Source organism: Sabethes cyaneus, chromosome 2 (genome assembly GCF_943734655.1).
Source record: "Sabethes cyaneus chromosome 2, idSabCyanKW18_F2, whole genome shotgun sequence".
In the NCBI taxonomy this organism is placed as follows: domain Eukaryota; kingdom Metazoa; phylum Arthropoda; class Insecta; order Diptera; family Culicidae; genus Sabethes; species Sabethes cyaneus.
This window is the reverse complement of record NC_071354.1, coordinates 192,914,900-192,938,872: the sequence shown is the minus strand read 5'-3', so window position 1 is coordinate 192,938,872 and position 23,973 is coordinate 192,914,900. Positions and strand designations below refer to the sequence as shown.

Here is a 23,973-nt window from a genome sequence, read left to right as displayed (position 1 = left end):
CTTCAGACTTCTAATAGACCGAGAAATTATTATTGATTATCATCGGGCCGCGCAGTCATCCGGTCAGTGAAAAATGAATTGCGTGTGGTCCTACTCTTTCATCAAGCATACGCCTCATCGGCGGATATGCTGCAAAAGCGAAGAGAGCATTATATGAAAATATAGATCACATTTGCTGATCTAGGCTGTGCAAGGCAGTCAGTGTTGTAACTTCAGTGCGATCCATCTATGACCACGACGACGACGACGAACGGGATATGTTCAATAAGCCGTGATCATGCGGCATTACAAGCGAATTCTTGTTGATTTTTGTTGTGCTGGGTAGTTTTAGATTTTGTATCAATTTCCTTCGGAGTCATGCCGCGAGGCTCCCACGCAAAACTGCGCTCGGCCGGGTGCCCGCAGACCGGATGGAAGTAATAAAATATTCTTCTTTGCCCAGCCGGTTGACCGTGTCACTATGAGCCTCCTCTCATTTGCTTGGTTCGTTGTTTGGATGGAATGGATTGCTGGTGAAACATATTACCATACTGCACTTCACCATAGGGCAATATGGCTAAAACGTTTCGCGAGGGAGGATGTGGCTGGTCTATAGGCCACACCACAGAGAGGAACGGAACGAACCGGATCGAAATGATTGTGATACTGTGCTAACCGTTTTTGCAGATGGGTTTTAGAAGAAACGGGTGAAGGCGACAGGTTTTGTATAGAACAAATGAACAAATTATTCGTTGGGATCTTGTTCGGTTGGCCTAACCGGAAATCATTGAACTCGATAAAATATATTTTCGAAGGCATTATTCGCCTTTACACCTCATACTTTCTTTTGAACATTTAGTTTCTAAAACTTTAAAACTAAAACAAAAGCTTAAAGTTAAAAACCTTTGTTATAGTATAACAAAGGCAAAAATACTTAAATTTAATCAATTTTCCAAGTTAAGATTATTCCCTATTGTCACTCAAGTGAATTTTTTTGGGTACATTTGTGACCGAATGAAAAGGAAAATTTGTTATCAGCCTCAGTTATCGTAAAGAAAGAGGTAATCAATAAAATATGAAATAGAGTTTGTTGATTCAGAAAATAACAGTGTATTTCGTTGTCTTTGTAGCTTTCGTAGCTGAGGAAGTCGCAAACGTTCTTCAGATGACATATGATTAGTTTTTTACTGTTTGTCTATTCTATACCGGTAATCATCAGATTACCGACGATCGAAGAAGTAACTTTATTGATTAATTGACCATGCCAGTAGCTATAGCCGTCTCAGAAAACTTTATATACCTACCTACATAGGCTGCAGTGTAAAAGCCCACCCAGAATTGGTACTTTATGGTAGCGTTTGCTTTAATCTGACAGTTCTCTCATACAATTTGACAGATTATCTGTCAAATCGACACAACCGCTACCATAAAGTACCAATTCTGGGCGAGCCTTAAGGCGGAAAGTACGTTTCACAGCTAACCGCATCGTAAACATGTGACGGATGACACATGTCAACAGGAATGATAACGTGCTCTAATGGTAGAAAACCAATACTTTAGAATTCCAAATCTGTACTGCTATTGCTACTGTCAACCACTGGCATTGGCGTGCTCAAACTAGAACAGAAGGTAGAACACCGATCTTTGGACTGGAAAAATCAAATAATCAAAAAAGATCACGAATCTATTTTTACGGAATTTATGGAACTTGCGAGTTGTATTTTACATAAAAAAGTTTCATCACTTTATTTTTATCTCACAAGAAACCAGATTAACCAGATTTATAATAAAAACTTTGGTTTAAATGGAAGTTTAATCGACATTCATGTTTCACTTGAAGATTCCTTAGCTTAAAACATTTATCAGGTTTGCTGAAAAGTGTATATTAATCACGAAGTGTACATAGACAAACCTCGCGTTCAGGCTTCATTTTCAGTTTTTTGCTCAGTAGATGCTCATTTGACTATAGCACCTCAACGAAACAGAATTCAAAAAAGTTGTGTAGAAGGTAATTGTAGAGTTAATTATTATCTGCACTATTGTTAAAGAAAGTATAGTTCTATCTTTTGTATTTACTATGGGACTGCGCTATGGGGCTGCTACCCCGTTGGTAGTAAAAAGAGCGCTCATTTGGCTACCAACGGAGTAGCAACCGCATAGCGCCGTAAATACAAAAGATAGAACTATACATTCTTCACCAATAATGTAGATAATAATTAGCTCTACAATTGCCCTTTACACTACTTTTTCGAATTCTATTTAGTTGAGGCGCTGTAGTCAAATCAGCATCTACTGAGCAAAAAACCGAGAATGAACCCTGCTCGCGTTTTGTGTTAACCTTTATGAGGTCAGGCATTTAATAAATTTTTATAGCGGCAATTTTATTACCAATCAATGAAGGGGACGGTAGATGAAATTAATGAAACAAATGTGTTCATCAGTACATCATAGGAGGCAAGATGTGAAGGGCAGAGATAGAAAAATTAGGTAAAGGAGGGTCATAGAAGCAACGCTTAAATAGTAAGTGTACCGTTCCTCTTTACCCAAGCTGTGAGATCCATGGATCAAAGCCACTTATAATCGGAAGCCAATTCGATTATAATTGACCCCTCATTTTTGTTGTGTTTTTAATGTTTGTTAGTCGTTTTTAGTTATTTTCAACATCTTAGCTTTCTGGCATCTTTACTTCGTCTCTTTATGATATTTTATATCGTCTTTTGCGGCGATGTTGGATTGATGGCGTTATCATTTGCAGTTTTTCTTGTTTATTATGTTTTCCGCCCTTTTGCTGTATTTTTATTGCATTTTCTGCACATATTTAAAGGCTTTTCATCATTTTGTATTGCTATTTTTTGGCATTTTTTGTCACTTTTTGGCGTTTTTTCGTCGTCTTTTCGTTGGGTTTTCATTGCATGTTCGCCATCTTTTTGTCGTTTACGTGCTGTTTTTTCGTCATTCTTCCGTTACTATTCCGTCATTTTATCGTTCTCTATTCGTCATATTATCGTTGCCTTTTCAGGCATTTTTTCCGCCTTTTTGTCAACTCTTTGTCACTTTTTCTTCGAATTCGTTGTCTGTTTATCATTTTTCTGTCATATTTTTGATATCTTTTGAATAAGTGCCTTTTTGCATTCTTTTTATTGCTTCTTTTTATAGTCCTTTTTTTGTTCTTTTTAGAGTGTTAACCCAGAGAGTCATTCAGCACATTTATAGTCTTTTCGTTTGTTGCTTTTGGACATATTTTGTCGTTTTTGGCGTCTTTTCGGTGTCTTTTAATTTTCTTTTCGCCTACTTGTTTTTACTTCTTCGACATACATCCGTAGTCTTTTACTGCATTTTCATCTTATTGTCGTTTATTTGCTGTCTTTTCGTCACGCTTTCCTCACTTTTTTGTCATTTTATCGTTCTGTATTCGTCATATTATCGTTGCCTTCTCAAAGCTTTTTTTAGCCTTTTTGCATATTTTTTGTCACTTTTTCTGCGGATTCGTTGTCTGTTTGTTATTTTTCTGTCGTATTTTGGATATCTTTTAGTGTTTTTTTTGACATCTTTCCATGGTATTTTCATCGTTTTTGACATTTTTAGCGCGTGTTTTCGGGAGGTTTTACCGGATTTTGTTACTATTTTGGTGTTTTTAGTCATCATTTCGCCGCTAGGGCTAGGGCTAGGGCTAGGGCTAGGGCTAGGGCTAGGGCTAGGGCTAGGGCTAGGGCTAGGGCTAGGGCTAGGGCTAGGGCTAGGGCTAGGGCTAGGGCTAGGGCTAGGGCTAGGGCTAGGGCTAGGGCTAGGGCTAGGGCTAGGGCTAGGGCTAGGGCTAGGGCTAGGGCTAGGGCTAGGGCTAGGGCTAGGGCTAGGGCTAGGGCTAGGGCTAGGGCTAGGGCTAGGGCTAGGGCTAGGGCTAGGGCTAGGGCTAGGGCTAGGGCTAGGGCTAGGGCTAGGGCTAGGGCTAGGGCTAGGGCTAGGGCTAGGGCTAGGGCTAGGGCTAGGGCTAGGGCTAGGGCTAGGGCTAGGGCTAGGGCTAGGGCTAGGGCTAGGGCTAGGGCTAGGGCTAGGGCTAGGGCTAGGGCTAGGGCTAGGGCTAGGGCTAGGGCTAGGGCTAGGGCTAGGGCTAGGGCTAGGGCTAGGGCTAGGGCTAGGGCTAGGGCTAGGGCTAGGGCTAGGGCTAGGGCTAGGGCTAGGGCTAGGGCTAGGGCTAGGGCTAGGGCTAGGGCTAGGGCTAGGGCTAGGGCTAGGGCTAGGGCTAGGGCTAGGGCTAGGGCTAGGGCTAGGGCTAGGGCTAGGGCTAGGGCTAGGGCTAGGGCTAGGGCTAGGGCTAGGGCTAGGGCTAGGGCTAGGGCTAGGGCTAGGGCTAGGGCTAGGGCTAGGGCTAGGGCTAGGGCTAGGGCTAGGGCTAGGGCTAGGGCTAGGGCTAGGGCTAGGGCTAGGGCTAGGGCTAGGGCTAGGGCTAGGGCTAGGGCTAGGGCTAGGGCTAGGGCTAGGGCTAGGGCTAGGGCTAGGGCTAGGGCTAGGGCTAGGGCTAGGGCTAGGGCTAGGGCTAGGGCTAGGGCTAGGGCTAGGGCTAGGGCTAGGGCTAGGGCTAGGGCTAGGGCTAGGGCTAGGGCTAGGGCTAGGGCTAGGGCTAGGGCTAGGGCTACAGTTGCATCGTCTCTGCTTGAGAAATTAAGATATCGTAGCGAAAAACAAAATTTTAAGGAGCGAGAAAAATGGATTTTTCGCGTAACTTTTCAAAAGGACCTAAGTAACATTGAGAGACTCTCTTTGGTCTCCCTCTCTTCCGATTATTACGGCGTCATAAATGCATTTCAACAAAAGTATTCTTGACGATTAGCTAGCTAATGACACCAGCAACTGGTTTATGCAAGACTGATGTTTTAAAGTCGCATCGCCGTGGGAACCGAAAGAGAAGAGACAAAAAGAGAATCTCTCAATGTTACTTAGGTCCTTTTGAAAAGTTACGCGAAAAATCCAATTTTCTCGCTCTTGAAAATTTTGTTTTTCGCTACGATATCTTAATTTCTCAAGCAGAGACGTTGCAACTGTATTTCGGTCTGATTAGTTTCCTATGGCCATAATTAATTTCAAGATTAAATTTTTTAGATTCTTTTTGCATAGCTCATTTAGGCTTATACAAATTTGAAAAAAAGTTTATGTCACCCCCCCCCCCCCCCTTCAAAAATTTTCGAAATTTGAAGGGGCAAAAAAATAAAGTGTAATATTATTATGTTACATTCTTTAGTGATAAGCAAATTTTTTACAGTTCAACGAGTTTACAACTCTAAATTACCCAATATGTGCAAAGTTAAAGTAATTATCCGGCTAGTCTCAATCAACTTTCCTTCACCAACTAAGCTTTCTGATTCCTGCTACAGGTCACAGGCGACTATTGTGCTTAACCTTTAAATCCCGACGCCGAAAATTGGGGTACAACTTGTTTTAAAAGAACCGAAATAGATTGAGGCATCATTAAACTAAACAATATATTAGTGAAATTTGGTACCGCTTTTGACGGAGATATTCGGAATTGCAATGGGGTTATTTTTTGCTGCCATAGGTAGTAGATAGATTCAAATAGAAATACAACAAATTAGATACTCCGGAATATCAGCTTTCAGTGCCATGAATCTTATCCTAATTTTGGATGTTAGGGACGTAAAGCTTTTTACATCACAAATACAATATTTTACCATGCATTGGATGCATACAGAAAGGATGTAACTGAATTGTTCGAAACTTTTCTGACTATTGTCATGTTGAATTATCAGTAGGATCAATGGTGGCCCCGACCATGTCATGTTAATGTATATTGCTTTTTTACTGAGCTTTATCTTCTTCTGCTTTAAAATTGGAGTTTTAGTATGGATTATAGAAATGTACGAAACTGGAATTAAATTGGAATAACATTTGCATTGCTAGGCAGTCGAAAGGGTTTATCTCTTCAAACGTTTCAATGATTCGCAAAATCCTGGAGCTTTCGAGGAAAGATTTAATTATTTATACTGGTCTTATAACAGGTCATTGTCCGAACCGCTATCATCCGAAGCAAATACAAAGATTAACACGTTATTGTTTAGAACCAGCAGGAATGGCCTGATATTAATATGACTAAGAGTTTGATCAAGAAACAAGCGGTTTCAAACGTGAATAGTGTCAGAAATTTTTTCTTAAAAAATGTCGGTAGCACAGCACATGAAAAAAAGCTATGGGTATAAACGTCCTTAAGAACTTGGCCCTTCTTTATCGACAACTTCGCAGTACAACACATGCGTTCCAAGTAAAAAAGTTGCAGGGAACTAGATTGCCATTTTTACAAGATGATTAGATTCCGATACTACCGCCCAGTTCGCTTCGAGGTACGATGCTGGTCTAAAAAGGCCAGTCGTCATATGTTCGAATCTCGGCTAGACGGTGCATGCTAGATAGAGTTAGTAGGAACGTTGCACTGGCCCCGTAATTTTCCTGTACTCTAACAGCCGGCTGCGAAGTCTGTCGATAAATGTCTAAAAACGGTATAAACCCAAGGCTTTTTTAGATTCCGATACTATTTCGTGGTTACCGAGTTCTGAACTAGTAAGTGACACGGATTTGTATTATTCTAAAATACAAGGTAACTAACCGAGTGACACGTAAGTTCAAAACAAAATTCAAATGAAGCACAAGTTACACGCGTGCGGCTCTTAAGGTGATGCTGTGGCACTCCATTATTATCAAGCTGATTCATTTCTACCACAATGGTTACTTTATGTGCTTCAATCGAAAAATGTTGAATGTTGGTTCGGTTTGGACTTAAAATTAAGTACTGTACGACATTTTTGTATTAAATTTGTATTAATATGGAAAAATAAACTCTGGTTTCTTCTCCTTTGTTTAGTTATTGAAGGTTTGCTTTTATTATTTTTTTCTTGCCCCCCCCCTTTCAACAATATTTCGAGACCAGGACATAAACTTTTTTCCAAATTTGTATAAGCCTTATGTATTAGAATGTAAAAAAAAAGAGTGGGAGTAAGATTTCAGAATTATTTTTCGCCGATTATGGCTTCAGCTGAACTATTAATTTTTAATTTATTCGGCGCTGGAATTTATCCCAAATTATATGCCTCAAAACTCCATATTTTAATCTTAATTCAATAAAATGAATTAGAAGACGTTAGAACGATTGACAGATGATCAATTTGCCGAGTTTTAGTAAACAATCCAAGCATGCAATTCTTTGTTCCACTCAGGTGGTCTGGAGTAGAAATTAATAATGGGTCGACAAAACTGGCTATTGGTATGGGTGTTCCCGGAAGTCCCTGGAACTTGTCCATATATAACCAACGTGGCGCTAGGTAGTTGATCGGATTGTCAGTGATCTAGTTTTTAAATTCTTGCGTAATTTGAGGTGTCGCATGATAAGTATTTGTTCATGTTCGATACTGGCTATTTCCCACAGCGATAACTTAATCCGGAACATTTCCGGTTAGTCCCAATACAGCGTATAACTCCTACAATGGTCGGCAATGGGCATAGGCTCCATAAAAAATCAATACCGGCTGTGATTTACGTTCATTTTGGAAGTGTCATTGAAGATTTTTATTTACTTTATATGAGCAATCTGCCCTTTAAAACTTCAAAAGGGCGTAACTCAAAAATTCGTCGATCGATTTTTTTAAAAATTGGCTCAGAGGTGTAGGATGGCAATACAAACCAACTGGCATTTTCCATTTAAATGGCCAATTTTATTTTTTAATAACGGTATTTTGAACACCGTGGTCGTATGAATAAAACAGTTTTTTATGCTTTTATCGTGTAAATCTTATGGAAGAAGTGAAGCAAACTCTTATTCTTACGGTCTAATGACTTATGTCACATTCCGTCATTGTCATAAATTGTCTGAAATATTTAACTATACTTCAGATAAGAAAATTCACTCGTATCGAAATAACGTCAATCATTTTGAATCACATTCAACCCAGCCTGACCGCAAGAAAATTTAGTCAACCATTTAGCAGTAAGTAGATAAACACTATTTAATAAATCACTAGCCGGGTGCCGACTCATTCGATTAAGTACAGTCGATTAATCGACGCTAAAGCCAGCCAAAAAAACTAAACACCAAAACCGGGGGGGTTGGGAAGAAAAATCTGTCGGATCGGATTGGCTTCAGAACATGCCCCAAAAGTTTTCCTCAAACAATCCTCTTCTCTTAATTGCGGTGAATGATGACGGGCTCACACAAGGCGAAGGAAACCGAAGACGAATGCTCTAATTGGTTGTTTTCTTTTCTAATCCCATACCGTTTTATGTCTGTCGTTTATCGACCCTCGCGCTCCTATTTCTTCCGCCCCACCACGCAGCCAACGCAGCCGAAGCACTACGCATAATGGGACATTGATGGGACAGACAAAACATGCCCGTCTCCCTTCGTTTCGTTCGTTCGCTTCGCTCCGCTTGACGTCCAGACTCCCGAACGAACAAACGTCCCTCCGCCGTAAGAAAGATGACCGGATTTTTCGAATATCTTCGAAGTTCGGTTCAATTATTTTTATTTATCAGCTCAGCCCTGAGAACTATCTGATTTATGGTGACTTCTGACATGATGTTTTGACACACTGAGTGCTACCATCCAGCTGGGCTAGGGCTGCTGTGTAGGTTAGTTTTTAGACGGTACGTTTAACGGTGGCGGTGTGGCAGTCTGAATGCGAAGGACTTACGAACGAGGTAGCTTAATTTGTCATGTCAATCGTGATTATTGTTGGCCGGTGTAAATTGGCGTTGATGGTGTTAACTATTTTCTAATTGACTAATGAACCATCCCTAGAAGAGCTATAGAATTTAAAGGAGGTGTAATGAATGAAATTTTGAAAAGGTAACTTTTAAGTTACTCACTTTTTCAGTAAATATTGTTGGGTTTCGAAGTTGTTTCTCAGAGTAAATCGTGGCTCTGCATGTGTCAAAGAGATCCATTATGTTGAGGATGTAAGACAAATGTGGTGCATTTGTCTGTTGACCCAACTCGACGTCGACTTTCAATATCTGGCCAAACTTTGAACCGAAGGGCAGGCATGCCAAACGAGAATTATACATTGAAAATATCCATCCCAAATGACAGCTATCTAATCGAGAAGGAAGTGAACGTTTAGTTTGAAATCGGATATTTACAGAAGATGAGCACGCGTAGCCACAGGCGTGACCAGGTTGCAGCAGACTGGGTTACGTGCCCCACCTTCTGTTTAAAATTTACTATAAAACGAAATAATTTCTGTTACCCAGTAACCCGCGGTTTTAAAGTAAATCTGCTACTATTTTTGCAATAAAATTGCAAAGTTTTGTTAAACTTAAAAAAGTTTCTTGAACTTAATACTTTCAAACCTTCTTTTGGATAACAATAAGATCGGAAATATGTATTTTTTCTTCAGTTGCCCTGGTGAAAGTGTGTATTTGGAAACAATTTAGCAAATCAATTTATGTATCAAACAATCAAGCACAGAATTACTGCTGTCTTATAACCTTAAGTAACCTTAAGTTTGTTACTTGTAAGCTTGTTAACACAATACATTCTATTATCAGTGTTCTTCCAATGAAATAGCAAACATGCGCGTACATTGATATGAACATATAGAATCATATTCAGCCAAACGGTACTGTAGCGCAATTCCCCAACACAGATATCAAATTGGCGTAGGTTAGTCGTCGTAAAGAATCTTCGACATTGGGATAAGATTTTGTCACTTTTTCTGATGCACTTTTCTAACGCAGACATCATCGCCGTACAAAAAAAAATCGTAAACAATCTTCGACCTGTTTCGGTGAGAAGGTTTTATCACTTTTATTTGTAATAGGAAATCATACTAAACAGATGGTGTATTTAACTGTCGTCCGTGCCTGTGAAGCAAGGTGATCACGAAGAAAATGTATGGGGAAATTTGACTTTGAAACTTTTCGTTAGTTTTTACTACCTAGTGATTGAAAATAAAAATTTTAAGAAACACCACCTAATTGCTACATCTATTATGAATCGATGGGTATTTAAACCATCAAAATCCATTCATAATAGGCAGAGCAATTAGCGTTCAAAATCTTTCATATTTTCGTGACGACAACTAGAATCTAAATTATGTAATGGCACCCTGTGGTAAGACGTAGTCCTGCGCCAAAAAATACGAAAACGAGCATCAGGGGAAAACGTGACAAGAACTGCACAAACGGAACAGGAAAAGAGCAAAAACGCGAGACAGAAAAAATAGAAAAATTGACACGAAAGAAAGAAAAACGAAACAAAAATTGTTGCACAGTGGGAGGAAAAATGGGACGTAAAAAGAGAAAAAAAGTTGAAAAGAACTAAACGGGAAACGAAAAGGAAAAACGAGGCAAAAAAGAAATGTCAGCACAGAAAAAGAAGGATTGCGAAAATGGGAAAGAAAATGATATATACTGGACAGAAAAAGAAAAAAATGGTACAAAAAAAGGAAAAAAACGGAACTGTAAAAGAGGAAAAGAAAAAAGATAAATACGCGAGCAAGAAAAATAAGAAAGAAAAACAGGAAATCAAAACCGGAAGACAAACGGAGTAAACCAAAAAGCAATAGGAGGAAAAACAGTACTTAATAAGAGAAAGAACGGAACAGAAAAAACAGACAAAATAGAAAAGGAGTCAACAGGACAGAAATCAAAAGATGAGACTGTAAAAGAGGAAAACCGGGTCTGAAAATGGAAGAAAAGAGACGAAAAACTGAAAGGAAAAGAGAAAGAGAAAACGGGCAGAAAAAATGATAAACGAGAAAGTGAAAAGGAGGAAAACTAGACAGTTGAGAGAAAATGGGACAATCAGAAACAACGTAATTGAAAGGGTTGGAAAATGGGAAAGAAGCACCAAACGGAAATGACTAAGATGTAAAACGAGAGGGAGGAGAGTTAGAAAGAGACAGGACAGAGACAGGAAGAAGGAAAGAGAGAAAACGGAAAAAGAAAAATATAAAAGTGAGTCAAAAATAAAAAAGAAAAACAGGACTAGAGTCAAAATAAAAGTGAGTCAAAAATAAAAAAGAAAAACAGGACTAGAAATAAGTAAAAATGGGATAAAAACTAAGCAACACGAGACAGAAAAAGTAAAGCGTGAGGAAAAGAGGAAAACCAGGAGGATGAAGAAGAAAACTGAGAGCAAAAATTAAGAAATGGGATATTAAAGAAAAAAAACAAAATGGGAATAGGGTAGAGAAATGAGACAAAAAAAGAAAAACTAGAACGAACCGAAAGAGAGGCAAAATTAGCGAGAAAAAGACAAAAAACGGGAGATAAAAAAATAGTAGAGTAAAGGGTAAAAAGAAAACCAAAAACAGAATAACCGTGACAGAAAAGAAGAAAAACCGGGCATCTGAATAACGAAATAGACGAAGACAAAATGCGAGCAGGAGGAGAGTTAGAAAGTAGAATTGGAAACAAAAAAAAAGAAAAATAAAAGATAAAAGACAGAAAACGGGATAGAAAATTACAAGAAACGAATAAAAACAGAACGATGAAGCAGAAAATACGAGACAGAAAAAAGACAAACTTGACAAAAAGAGAAAAAACGAAAAGATATAGAAGAAAAGCGAGAGCAAATACCAAGAAAACGGCACCGAAAAAAATGGAACGAAAAGTGGGAAACTGGTAAAGAGAAAAAAGGAACAGAAAATGGGTAAGACGAGTGAGAAAGAAAGACAAAATATGCCAATCCTAAATTTCGTGTAAGTCTTCGTATCTAAGTTTGTGTCCAAATCCAAATTTAAGTCTAATTTAATTCCAATTTAAAGCTAAATTTAAACTCTGATTTTCAAATCTAGTGAATCCTAGTAAAATTTTAATTCCAATTTTAAGTCTAATTTCAAAATTAATTCCAAGTCCAATCACAAATCCAATTTGCGTTCAATTACAATTTACTTTTATGTTCAATTTAGATCAATTTCAAATAAAAATTTCAGATTCTCTTTAAAGTCCGATTTTATGCCTAATTCCAAGTAAAACTTTCAGTTCAAATTACTTCAAATTTAAATCCAATTTCATATTCAACTTTAAGACCAACTTCCTGTTCAATATAAAGTTAAGCTTCAAGTCCTAATCAGTCCACATTCAAGTTTAATTTAATGCCCTATATAAAGTCCGACTTCAAGTCCAATTTCAACTTTGTTTCCAAGTCCAATTACTCCCGAAAGTGAGGAATTTCAACCTAATGGGCCGGTATTTTTGTGATAGTTAAAAGTAGATTCGCCATCCTACGGATATTCGATTTTGCACGCCAAAACAGTTTTCCTAAAGGTCTGGTGCCCCACCTTTTGTTTATGTATGGGCACGCTAATGCGCTTAGAAGAACAAAACCAGCTGACAATAGCCGTAGAAATGATAGAAAAAGTAAGAAAACTTCCGACTCATATCGCACGTGTCAACTTGATTCCTTGTTGGTTTCGAATTTCACGAATTTGTGTGATAAATACATTAACACGAAACAAGTCAACATGAAAAGAACTAAAATTTGTTATTTTATTGTCATTATTTGCAATATTAACTTAATTTTAATTTGATTATATGTACTATATTATATTTTAAAATTGCCACGCTAGAATCAGCAAACTATGTTTTGCACACTTCGAACAATTTCTCGTTGTTGACGAGGCAAAGTTGTTGAACTTTTAATTATTCTGAACGACTGCCGGCCTGTTCCAGGCTGCCACGGTACATCGCACCACATCGCCGCCGCCGCGTCGTTCCGGCTGCATTTGTGCATCTCACGCGAATCATTGCCGTAATCATTTCCCATGGTAGGACTGTTGTTGTATGTACGATGCTCCACTCCGCATTGAAAGGGTGTAAAAAATTAAATATAGGCACGACAGTTTTCGTTGCCCGACCGTTTGCCTATACGCTCGCTCGTCCTCGGCAGCCGGCGGCGTGGCGGAACGATTCCGGGCGGGATAAATAGAGACGACGATGCGACGCGGTTTGATGCGCATAAATTGAGCAAATCAGTTCCACGTTTTCATGCTAAAGTGCAACTAGATGAAAGGAATGCATTCTTCGTCGAGACACACAGCCTCCATGAAGGTGGCATCTGCGAGGGAGAAAATAATTAAAGATGTTGATGGTGCAATTCTGGGCGAGATACGATGGAACAACTGGAATTGCTAGTATATTATTCTCAGAGGTTCAGTTTAATTTATTGAGTGCATAGATCAAGTGCACTTAATTTTTTTTTCGAAAATATTAAAAACAACAAAAAACTTCCAAGCAGCCCTAAAAAATCCCTTAATGTCAGACGATTGTTAGCGCAACATGCAATAAAGTTTCGCCGTCAGTCACCGTCAGAGTTGTAAGTATTTATAGCATAATTTTGCTTCCAAGTCATTTGCTCGCCGAGGTGCCATTTTGCGCCTCTTTAGGTGTGGAGGATCGACATAATAAACGAGAACGGTTGTTGGCTGCTCCGCGGGTCAGAGGTTTATTCCGCGCCATAGACAAAGCCATACGCGCCTTGTTTGTTGTTCCTTGCGGTGAGTCTTGACGGCTGATATTATGCCCGCGAGTCTGAGAGTCGTCTTCGATTGTGAAACTTGGCGGAATTATAAGGGTGCAGATTATAGGGTGCTCCGGCCCCAGGCTAACGAAGCTTTGTTATTGTTGCTATAAATGAAGTTTTATAATAAATGAAGCTACATATAGATGAAGCTGTTATCCTTAGTTTGCTGTTTTTATACTGTTTCACCTTTATACTGAGTATAATACTTGGATCGGCGCAAATCATAGGTATAGACATTAATCATTCCAATTAGGGAAATAGTTCAAACAACATGTAATGTATACTAGTTGCATGCTTGCTTTGGAAATAAGTTGCTTACAGACGAAGACCTGTTGCAACCATTGTTTAGAAAAGCTTAACATTATCAGTACATATATGGAACTGCCTACGAAAATCTTATCTCTATTTGCATAGAACTAAGAGCTAATCGTCGCTAGATCTGGTGATATGTTGCATAATAACAAAAATTTATTTTTTCTTTACTCACCATCACGTACGGTAGCCATCGCAGTGCTGCCAGCGTACGCAAAATGTACAGCACTATTCGTACATTTGCATTCATTTTTCGAGTATACTTTCGTCGGGAGACGCTCAGCTCAGACGGGACTGCTGCTATCCGGTGTCGCTGACACTTACACCGTTCGGTGGCATTGGACAAACGTTTGCTCGTGCTTCGTCTATTCTGGGATCATCAACTTTTTCCAGCCTGTGAAGATCAGGATCTGCGAAATAGACAGCAAAAATAACCACAGACTGTCAGAATCAATTAATTCCAATTGGTTCCGCCACGTTGTAACGGCTTAAATTTAATGGCCCTGCTAACAGCTGGAGTAATTAACCGAAGAAGCGAACCGTTTCGAGCTTTTCCGCAGACACATGTTTATCAATTACAGAATCAAAATTTTAATGACCCTTATGATGAGCAGTGTGATGTTGTTTGATGAGAGTTAATAACCTTTTATTTTATGTTTCTATTTACATTAATCTAGCCATATTGAGAATGTTCCCAAAGGCGTTCTACACAAGCTAATGATTTATCAATTAAAGATATTGTATAGGTATAATTAGCGCTAGACTATTTGGGTAAGATACAAATCTCACGCTGGAACAAAATTATATTATGATAGCTTTGATTTTAAAATAGAACATGTTTCTACTGTAAAACCACGTTGAATAAGCTTCGCTCATCACATAAAATTTACCCAACCTTACCTGCTTGTCAGTTTTTTAGTTTTTGAAAAAGGAAAGAACTACGGGAATATAGAATACTAGTTGAACCCGAATCTTACGATCCGGAAAATATAAATGATTATTAAGAATTCAGAAAACTGCGGATACATTTCATTGGCCAATGTTTGCGAAGATGTTTAATCTTTGTATTAGTTCTTGGAGTTCTTATATTGCATACTTTAGCTCTAAGATGTTGTACATAAAAGAGTCAGCCGGAAACTGAAACAAATGGTTTTTATGGTCATATTGGATTTTATTTAACTGTTCTGATTCTATAGGCGGGCAATATGGCTCTTTTGTGTGAGTGGCTCTGAACCGTCTATGGTCTGACGCAAACCGATTTATATGGTCGGTGTTAAGTCAGACAAAACTGAGTGGCAAATTTCTGACTTCGAGAAAAACGCATTCGAAATGTTTGCTACATTTATGTAGTCTGATTAGAGTAAAATGTTGCTTAGAAAATTCTTGATCGTTTGCTATCATTAACTCATTTTTTAAAATTTTGCGGCTTGGTCCGGTCTGATTTAAGGGGGAAGCCTACTCTGGAATGTCGGAAAAATCGAATTTTATTTTCTTGCCTTTTCGAGACGCTTACACCTTCAGAAATGTCATGCCAAAAGGATTTTTTAATATCTGATCTCGTTGAAAACTCACGGCAAATATTGTGGAGTCACCTCAAGCGAAGGTCCATTGCTGTACGAAACTTTGAACGCGTTTTCCCCAAAACCATGTATCTTTAGCTGGCGGTACGTATATCTCAGAATCTAGTGGACCGATTTGGCTGAAATTTTTTTTCAGCACGTAAAAATGATTTATCTAAATTGTTACGTAGCCGTTTTTTGATATCTCAATTTTTCTATTTTTTATGAGCTTTTAATTGACGGTTTTTGATGAAAAACATTTTTAGAATTTTTAAAAAAGCGCTACGTAACAATTTAGGTATTAACCTAAAGCTTCAAAATCATCCTTGAAATCCGTTCTACGATGCTCCGTTGGTTCCCGGCACGTACCGCCAGCAAGGAACTATTTTCTAGAGGGCATTCACGCGCCCACCTGCCACCAGCTTAATAATCACTATTCTGGTATCCAAAAAATACAAAATATATCTTCAAATATACCTTAACCAATAACCAAAATACCCTAACACTTAAATATAATTCTAGCATCTGAAAAATAATTTTCGAAAATCTATTATTTTTCGGTCATCCAGAGTAGTATCCCCCCTTAACACCGACCATATGATATCGCGACAAGTAATCGAGTTGAGCAGGTGAGTCGAGCAGTCGAATCAAGCAACCGAGTCAAACAGTTGGGTCGAGCAGTCTAGTCGAACAGTCAAGTCAAGCATTCTACTTTTTTTTTGAAACGATGATTCTACAACTGATGAAGGGACGGTAAGGGAAAGTAATGAAGAAGGATTTTTTTTCCGGGAATGAAGGGGAAGGGTGGAAAGGAAGGAGGGGGGGGGTAATAGGTAGCTATGCTTAACAAGTTGTCGTTGTGACTCCTATCTTTTGTCACAACGACAACTTGTTAAGCATAGCTACCTATTACCCCCCCCCTTCCTTTCCACCCTTCCCCTTCATTCCCGGAAAAGAAAAAAAAATCCTTCTTCATTACTTTCCGTTACCGTCCCTTCATCAATTGTAGAATCATCGTTTCAAAAAAAAAAAATTAATATATGCCTGACCGCATTTCAAGGTCATGACTAAAGTCACGAGTTTGGTCAAGCATTCTAGTCGAGCAGTTAAATCAAACTGTTCAGTCAAACAGTCCGGTCGAGCAGTCGAGTCGAGCAGTTGAAACGAGTGGTCGAGTCAAGCAGTCAAGTTGAGCAGTTATATCGATCAGTCTAATCGAGCAGTCGAATCGAGTGGTTTAGTCAAACAGGCGATCAAGCGGTTAAGTCGAAAAGTTGAGTCAAGCAGTTCATTCGAGCAGTTCATTCGAGCAGTTGAGTCGAGTAGTTCAGTCGAACAGTTTATTCGAGTTCATTCGAGCAGCTGAGTCGAGTAGTAAAATTGGGCAGTCGAGTTGAGCAGTTCAGTCGAGCAGTTGAGTCGAGCAGTCTAGTCGAGCAGTTAAATCAAGCTGTTCAGTCAAGCAGTCCAGTCGAGCAGTTGAGTCGAGCAGTCGAGTTGAGCAGTTGAACCGAGCAGTTGAGTCAAGCAGTTTAATCGAGCAGTCCAGTCGAACAGTTTAGTGAAGCAGTCCAGTCGAGCAGTCGGGTCAAGCGGTTCATTCGAGCAGTTAAGTCGAACAGTTGAATCGAGCAGCTCAGTCCAGTGGTCCAGTCGAGCAGTTGAATCGAGCAGTTAAGTCGAGTTGTCGAATCAAACAGTTAAGTCAAGCAGATGAGTCGAGCAGTCTAGTTGAGCTGTTGAATCAAGCTGACAGTTGAGTCGAGCAATCAAATCGAGTAGTCTAGTGGAGCAGTTGAATCGAGCAATTGGGTTGAGCAGTTGAGTCGAGCAGCTGATTCGAATAGTCCAATCGAGTAGTTGAGTCAAGTAGTTCGATCGAGCAGTTGAGTCGAGTAGTCCAGTCGAGCAGTGGAATCAAGCAGTTGAATCGAGCGGTTGAGTCGAGCGTCGAATCGAACAGTTGAGTCGAGCAGTCTAGTCGAATCATGCTGTCCAAGCAAGCAGTCGAGCAGTAGAATCGAACAGTCCAGTCGTGCAGTTAAGTCGAGCAGTCGGGTCGAGTAATAAGTCAAGCAAATGTGTCAAGCAGTCGAATCGAGTAGTTAAGTCGAGTAGTCCACTCGAGCTGTTCAGTCAATCAATCAAGTCGATCTGTTCAATCAAGTAGTTGAGTCGAGCAGTCGAATCGAACAGTTCAGTCGAGCAGTTCAGTTAAGCAGTACAGTCAAGCTATCAAATCGAGCAGTCTAATTGACCAGTCCAGTCAAACAGTCTAGTCAACCAGTTGAGCAATCGAGCAGTGCAGCAGTCGACCAGAAAGGTGACTGAGAATACAACCCATTGCTACGAAAGCATGACGTCCTGTCAGGGACCTGTGTTTAGTTACCGATAAGCCTCTTATGACGTCCTGTCAGAGACCTGGTTTTCGGTACAAACATAAGCCTCTTATATAAATAGATAGATGATGAACCTAAACGACCTAAAGATTCTAAACCTAACGAACTAATGAGAACGTCTATGACTATTTTTTCACTTCCTCAGCATGTCCTTTGCATTTTGTACTTTCTCTTAGTTTTTCTGTGCTCTCGCTTTATTGTGGTCCAATAGGCTTCAATTTTACATAGTTTGGGACAGTTCGGTGCACCGAATTGGCTTCTTGCCATTCCAGCACGCTTTTCAGCGTCATTAAGCTTAATCCGGCCAAAATCGACAAGTAGAGTAAGGAGGGGTAAAACTGCGATGCGGGTAAAAGTGCGATTCAATGATTTATCGGTGCAGACTCCGAGTAAATTGACAACATTGGCATGGATGGGTGACTACTTTGACGGCTTGAATTTAACGTAAACTTTGGTTGCTTACGAAGCATAATTGCTGAGTTATGTGCAAATGTTATTTTAGGGCGGTTTTGATGTAATTTTTCGTTATACGGCAAATACGATATCAACAGGAGGATATTACTTGTTGAAAATTTGTAGCAGCGTTTTACATCACTCACATATCTGTTTTGAAAATACGGTGAAAAGAATATGACCTATAGTTCAGCACTCGATAAAGTTAGAAATTTTAATTCTTCAGCAAAGTTGCTTGTTTTTACAATATTTACAACTTTGCCGAAGAAACTACGTCTATATTTCCTAACACAAAAAAGTTATTTTTTTATTTTCATTATAGTTAGCGATGACTAACTATTGACAGTTTTAGATTAAGGGGGATATTCATACGAACAAAAGTAAATAAATGATAAAATAAAAACAAAAGATACTAGGAAAAAAGTTCCACTTTTCGCCCTTTTGCATTGCAAGAAAAATCGCTTGCAAAAGTGATAGGTCGAAAGATGCGGACAATTCTTAACCTACTTCAACTGTCGCAATCAGCAGCAGACTGAGCAATTCAACAGGAAACACGGAACAGTTCCCCGTTCGTTTCAAGCTGGAGACAAGGTCTACGCCAAGGAATACTCTACCAAGAAGTAGATCTGGTCCACAGGAGAAATTATTGAAACTTTTGGGAACGTCAACTGCAACGTATTGCTGGCAGTTCAGTTCATACGATCGCATGCAAAGCAGATCAAGCACCGTCCTTGGAGTTACCAGCTAAGCCGCCCAGTTAGCTTTGGGGTATGATGCTGGCATAACAAGAATCTCCGATAGGCGGTGCTGCTAGATAGAGTCAGTTGGATTGCACTAGCCCTGTAATTGTCCTGTACTCTAACAGTCGGCTATAAAGTCTGTCGATAACGAAGGGTCAAGTACTTAAGGATGTTTATACCGATGGCTTTACTTTTTGGAGTTACCAGCTGGGCGTGAAGATGAACCATGAACTAGAAGTAGAAGAAACAGAAAATCTAGAACAACCAGTTCTTCCTACGGCGGAATCCAGTTCAAAAGTTCAAATCTTTCCTTGCTCCAGAAACCACTGTAGGGTATGTTGCTGCTTCGTCGTAATTGCCTATTCCCGTCCTATCCAACACAAATTATTAAAAATATCAGCATTTTTATGACATACAATGCAAAACTAGTTATTCCCTAATACATATATTAGTTTGTTGTCTGTCATACGCGATCAATCATAGTGAGCTGAGACCTATTTAAATGCTTTTTATCATTAAAGAAGTCCTACCAGGCAAATTTCCTACGTTTTTTCGTGCGACGAACAAGAAAATGACGACTAATCGTTTTAATTTCCGTCATTCATAAATGAAAAAATAACTCGCGCAAGGCATTGTCGTTATTCTACAGCCAGGAAAACTTGCCTGACCTGCAGAAATTTTGCACAACAAATACATGCGCGTTAGCTTCGTAAACATTGTTGTGATTTTTAGTTTGGACGATAAAAAATTTTGTTGTTAAAACGGTACGACGAATTTAAGAAATAGAGTCAGTTGCGTAATTTCAATAATATGCTTTAATAATCGCTTTTCAGTGATTTCAAAGTTCACGGATCGGAAGGTAAGTGTGTTTTAGTCAAATCAGCACAAGAACTTTTGGAGTATTCATTAAATCCATCCAACAAATGATGAAAATTAAAATGGCTTTACTTACTACGACGAGAATTAGAAATAAACCCTACATATAAAAAGTTTCACGCCGATCGGTACAGTAATTTTCGAGTCTATAAGGAACTCAGAAACTCATTTTTATAGGTATTGATGATTATAGATATTTCTGCCTAGCCCGCTAAAAGACGGTAGGAACAAATCGGTCAGTCCGAAAGCTAGCTAGCGGTTAAAATAAAATTTGAATACGACCAGTCCAAGACCAGTACGATAAAAAAATTAAATAAAGTCTAATTATAACTGATAGAGACGTTTTTTTAGTAATTCGAGGCATGTTCGAATTAAATGTCGTTCGCTTTCCCATGTTATGCAGAACTAATTTGCAACACTGCCAGACACTGAAAGTCGTAATGGAGATGAGAAAAAGATCGGAACGGGAGATGCAACTATAAATACCAACCCAAAAAACTGCCATTTCACTTTCGTTTTCTCTTGGGCTTCTCAAGTTGATATGTTGAAAACTATTAAAATTGGCAAAAAAATCAACAATAGAAAGTGAAAGACAGCTGGGAACATTTACATCAACTGGAGCAGGCAGTATCAGGACATCTGATACGTTTGAAATGTATTTCCCTGTTAAAACGAAGCGTTAGAGGCTGATAATAGGCTGAAATTATCAAAAAAAATTGACAAAAAATTAGTTTCTGTATGTACATTTTTGGCAAAATTTCCAATTGGAAACATTGCCTAGTTTCTATCATTTTCATTGTTTATGATAGCTTATAATGTTTACTTGCACTATAAGGTACCACAAAGTTCACAAAAAAATGACCAAATATCGTTTGGTATTGTTCTTTTTTGGTCGACAGAACGAGTTTGTCTCAATCATATGGGGTAACTGTCAATTATAATGTGGTCAATTTGAGTACAATCTTTTTACTAGTGTTTAAATGCGCCTAGAGCTTCCTCTACTCTAGTTACTTTCTTTCAGCTAGAATTTAATCATTTCAGTTATTCCATTTATGCTAATGTGAACCAGTCTAATGATTTACCTTACGGCTCGTACTGAAAATTACGATCAACTGCTGTCAGCGTAGTTACAAATATGTGAACTAAATGATAGCCTTAGCGGTTTAATTTCCACCAACAACGACTTATCTCGACTATGATGGCGACTTAGTGCAGCGGCAGAAAGTTAAACCCTGTCATGTTTGTTACTGCTATTGAATCTGGTTAGTAAACAGTAAGTAGTAATTATCGCACCGTGTTGCAACGTAACAACCGTTTAAGTATCGATCGATATCGGGTGTTGAAGCCGTTTGGTGTCCGTTTTCGTTCTGCTCTGTTAGCCATTTGGTTTGCTTTAGATGTGACAGGGTTGACCTTTAGGATGATTGATCTTTTTACACTGTTTAATCCCATGTAGGATAAAGATCTGTACGGGGTAATTGCATTTTCAATTGACTGTTGGAGCAATTTGCTTTTCACGAGAACTACTTTGTGTACAATTATAGGAGATAATGTGACCAGCAGATTGTTTTGTGTGATGGAATGCTAATTGAAATAGACAAAATTGAAAAAAATAAACACGCAGCTTATTTTTATGACTTGTTTTTGCGTAGTTTACATTAAATTTATTAAGATTGTTTGCTCACAATCCTAAAATTTTTAAACGAGTGCAAAATCTTCCAGCTTAACGCCTCAAAATAAAGCAGCGTCCTAATTATAATCACCGGTAAAAAATAAATCAGGGCAGGAGACAAAACATCATCAAATAAATTATCAAGCGAGCGCGCAAGAGCTACTTCATAAAATGACACTCTTTTCGCTTCAACCCGTAAAAAATGAAAGAAACAGCAATTCGGGCCCAACGGCTTAGCCGTATTCCGGAACCAGGCACGAACATAGAAACACATGTTACTGTTACGGTGAAGACGGCGGCGATGAGCCGCCCTGTAATGCTCGGTGGCATAGAGTGTACGCGCCTCTCGACGTCGACGACGACGACGACGGAAGGGGTTTTAAATCAAAACAGTCGCACTCGGCGGGTTGCGCTTATATTTATGCTAACGGCTGTGCCCGCTTTTCTTTCCTGGTCTTTATCTGGTTGGTTTTGTTTCGGATGTTGTTTGTCATTTTTCAGGTTAAACAAACATCACCTACCTACCTACTGCAAGATTTGCTGCTGCTGTTGCTTGCTCTCACGATGTTGCTTTGTCTCCGTTCGTTTTGTTGACAATGTTTTTGGGCAATGTTGCGGCCCTATTTAGTGAAGTGCTGCTTATGTTTTTTTCCTGGATGTTGCTTTTTTGGGATGTTTTTGGATTTATTGTAATCGTGTTGAACTGTAATTATTTAGTTGAACATAAATAAATACATGACCAAAAAAATAACTGATGTATTATTTGCATGTGAACTATGTCTTTTCCTGAAGCACTGCTGTCGACTTGAGCTTGTTGCATATATTCGAGATCAAAAGATTAAATCTCTTTACGGCTAGAGTGACAGTTTTAAATTTTTAACACATGCTTGAAATTCCCAGTGGGAGTCAGCGGGTGAAACGAAACTGCAGTCGTTTGCTTGACTGCGTTTTTCGTACACTACAGTCAGTAGCGCGATGGCGTAAATCAGAATATTGTAGGTACGATGATAAAAAACCCAAACAAAAAACAGACATGGAGGAACGATGGTGGCTGGTACAAGCCCGCCCGACAACTAATTGCTGCATCAACACGGGGACGCTTCATGGAAAGACATTCAGTTCACTGGTCACCGGGATGCACCGTACTTAGCAATATGGAGACCTCTGACCCCTCCGCCACAGTCGAGCTACTGCAGCCAGCGTTCAACAGTCATCCTGGTCCTGTGTGCGGCAGTGGCGAGGGGGTTCTCCAAATTGCCATCAATGGCAAGTACAATTATCTCTCGACCTCTTCCGGTGTTGATCCGTTCCCTGTTTCCAGCTCAATCACTAGCCGATCTGACCAACTTCGCCTTCTTACCCACCCATCAATCAACGTATGGAACACCGCAAACCGCTTCATCGCTTCTGGCCACCAACTCGACGTGGGAGTTACTGATCCTAATCAATCTACCTGCGCCACGCCATCAACCACCGTTTCGTCCTCCGTCACTGCGAAACCATTCACCTCTACCCTGCCGCTACCGGGGTGCACGCCTGCAAGCATTTTGGAAGCCCCTGATCCCCTCAGTACAGTCGTGTTATTCCCGCCAGCGGTCTGCAGTCGTCCCGGTCCTGTACCTGAGCATGGAGAGGGGGTCTTCCAACCCGTTATCACAGGCAAGTACTCGCAGCCTAGCAATCCCGATACTCCTCCAGTACAGTATTGTTTCAGTCGTGAATCGCCCATCCTGGAAGCGATGGTTGCATCCGATCATCTGTTCTCGATCTACTATCAGAACGTAAGGGGTTTACGGACTAAAATCACTCAACTGCGGTTGCTATTGGGTAGCTGCGACTACGACGTTGTCATTCTAACGGAAACATGGCTTCACGAACACATTGACAGCAGCGAAATCACCTCCAACTACACGCTTTTTCGCTGCGATCGCATTCCGGCAACCAGTCTTCGCTCTCGAGGTGGTGGAGTGCTAATTGGCGTCAAGAATCATCTGAGAAGCCATTGCGTGCCTCTGGATGACTGCGAAAACCTTGAGCAAATTGCAGTCTGCATAAACTTGCGTCATCGATCGCTGTACGTTGCGGCTATATACATCCCCCCACACTCTGCCTCTGACATATACTCTGCGCACGCTAAGGCTATGCAGTCTATGACAGATCAATCTTTGGATGCTGACACTGTCCTATCAATAGGAGACTTCAACCTTCCTAACTTACGCTGGCAGTTTAACGACGATATCGGTGGTCTCATTCCCTGCAACATGTCAACTGAACACGAACATGTCACAGTCGAAGGCATGCTAACTGCGGGATTAAGACAAGTGTGCAATTTCGCCAACTTGAATAACAGACTTCTTGACCTTGCTTTTGTCAACCATCCCGAGCACATAGATCTCATCACTCCGCCGACTCCGCTGTTACCAGTTGATGTTCACCATGCACCGTTTATTTTACTATT

General features: G+C 39.8%; 1 protein-coding gene across 1 annotated transcript in view; it reads right to left on the bottom strand.

Annotated features, from left to right (window-relative positions):
• Positions 1 to 23,973, bottom strand: part of LOC128733818 (uncharacterized) — a 135,490-nt gene that overhangs the window by 61,348 nt on the left and 50,169 nt on the right. The window contains exon 2 of the mRNA XM_053827628.1: positions 13,992 to 14,226. Within this exon, the coding sequence (XP_053683603.1) occupies positions 13,992 to 14,066 (75 nt within the window). The 5' untranslated portion in view covers positions 14,067 to 14,226. The remainder of the gene's footprint in view (positions 1 to 13,991; positions 14,227 to 23,973) is intronic.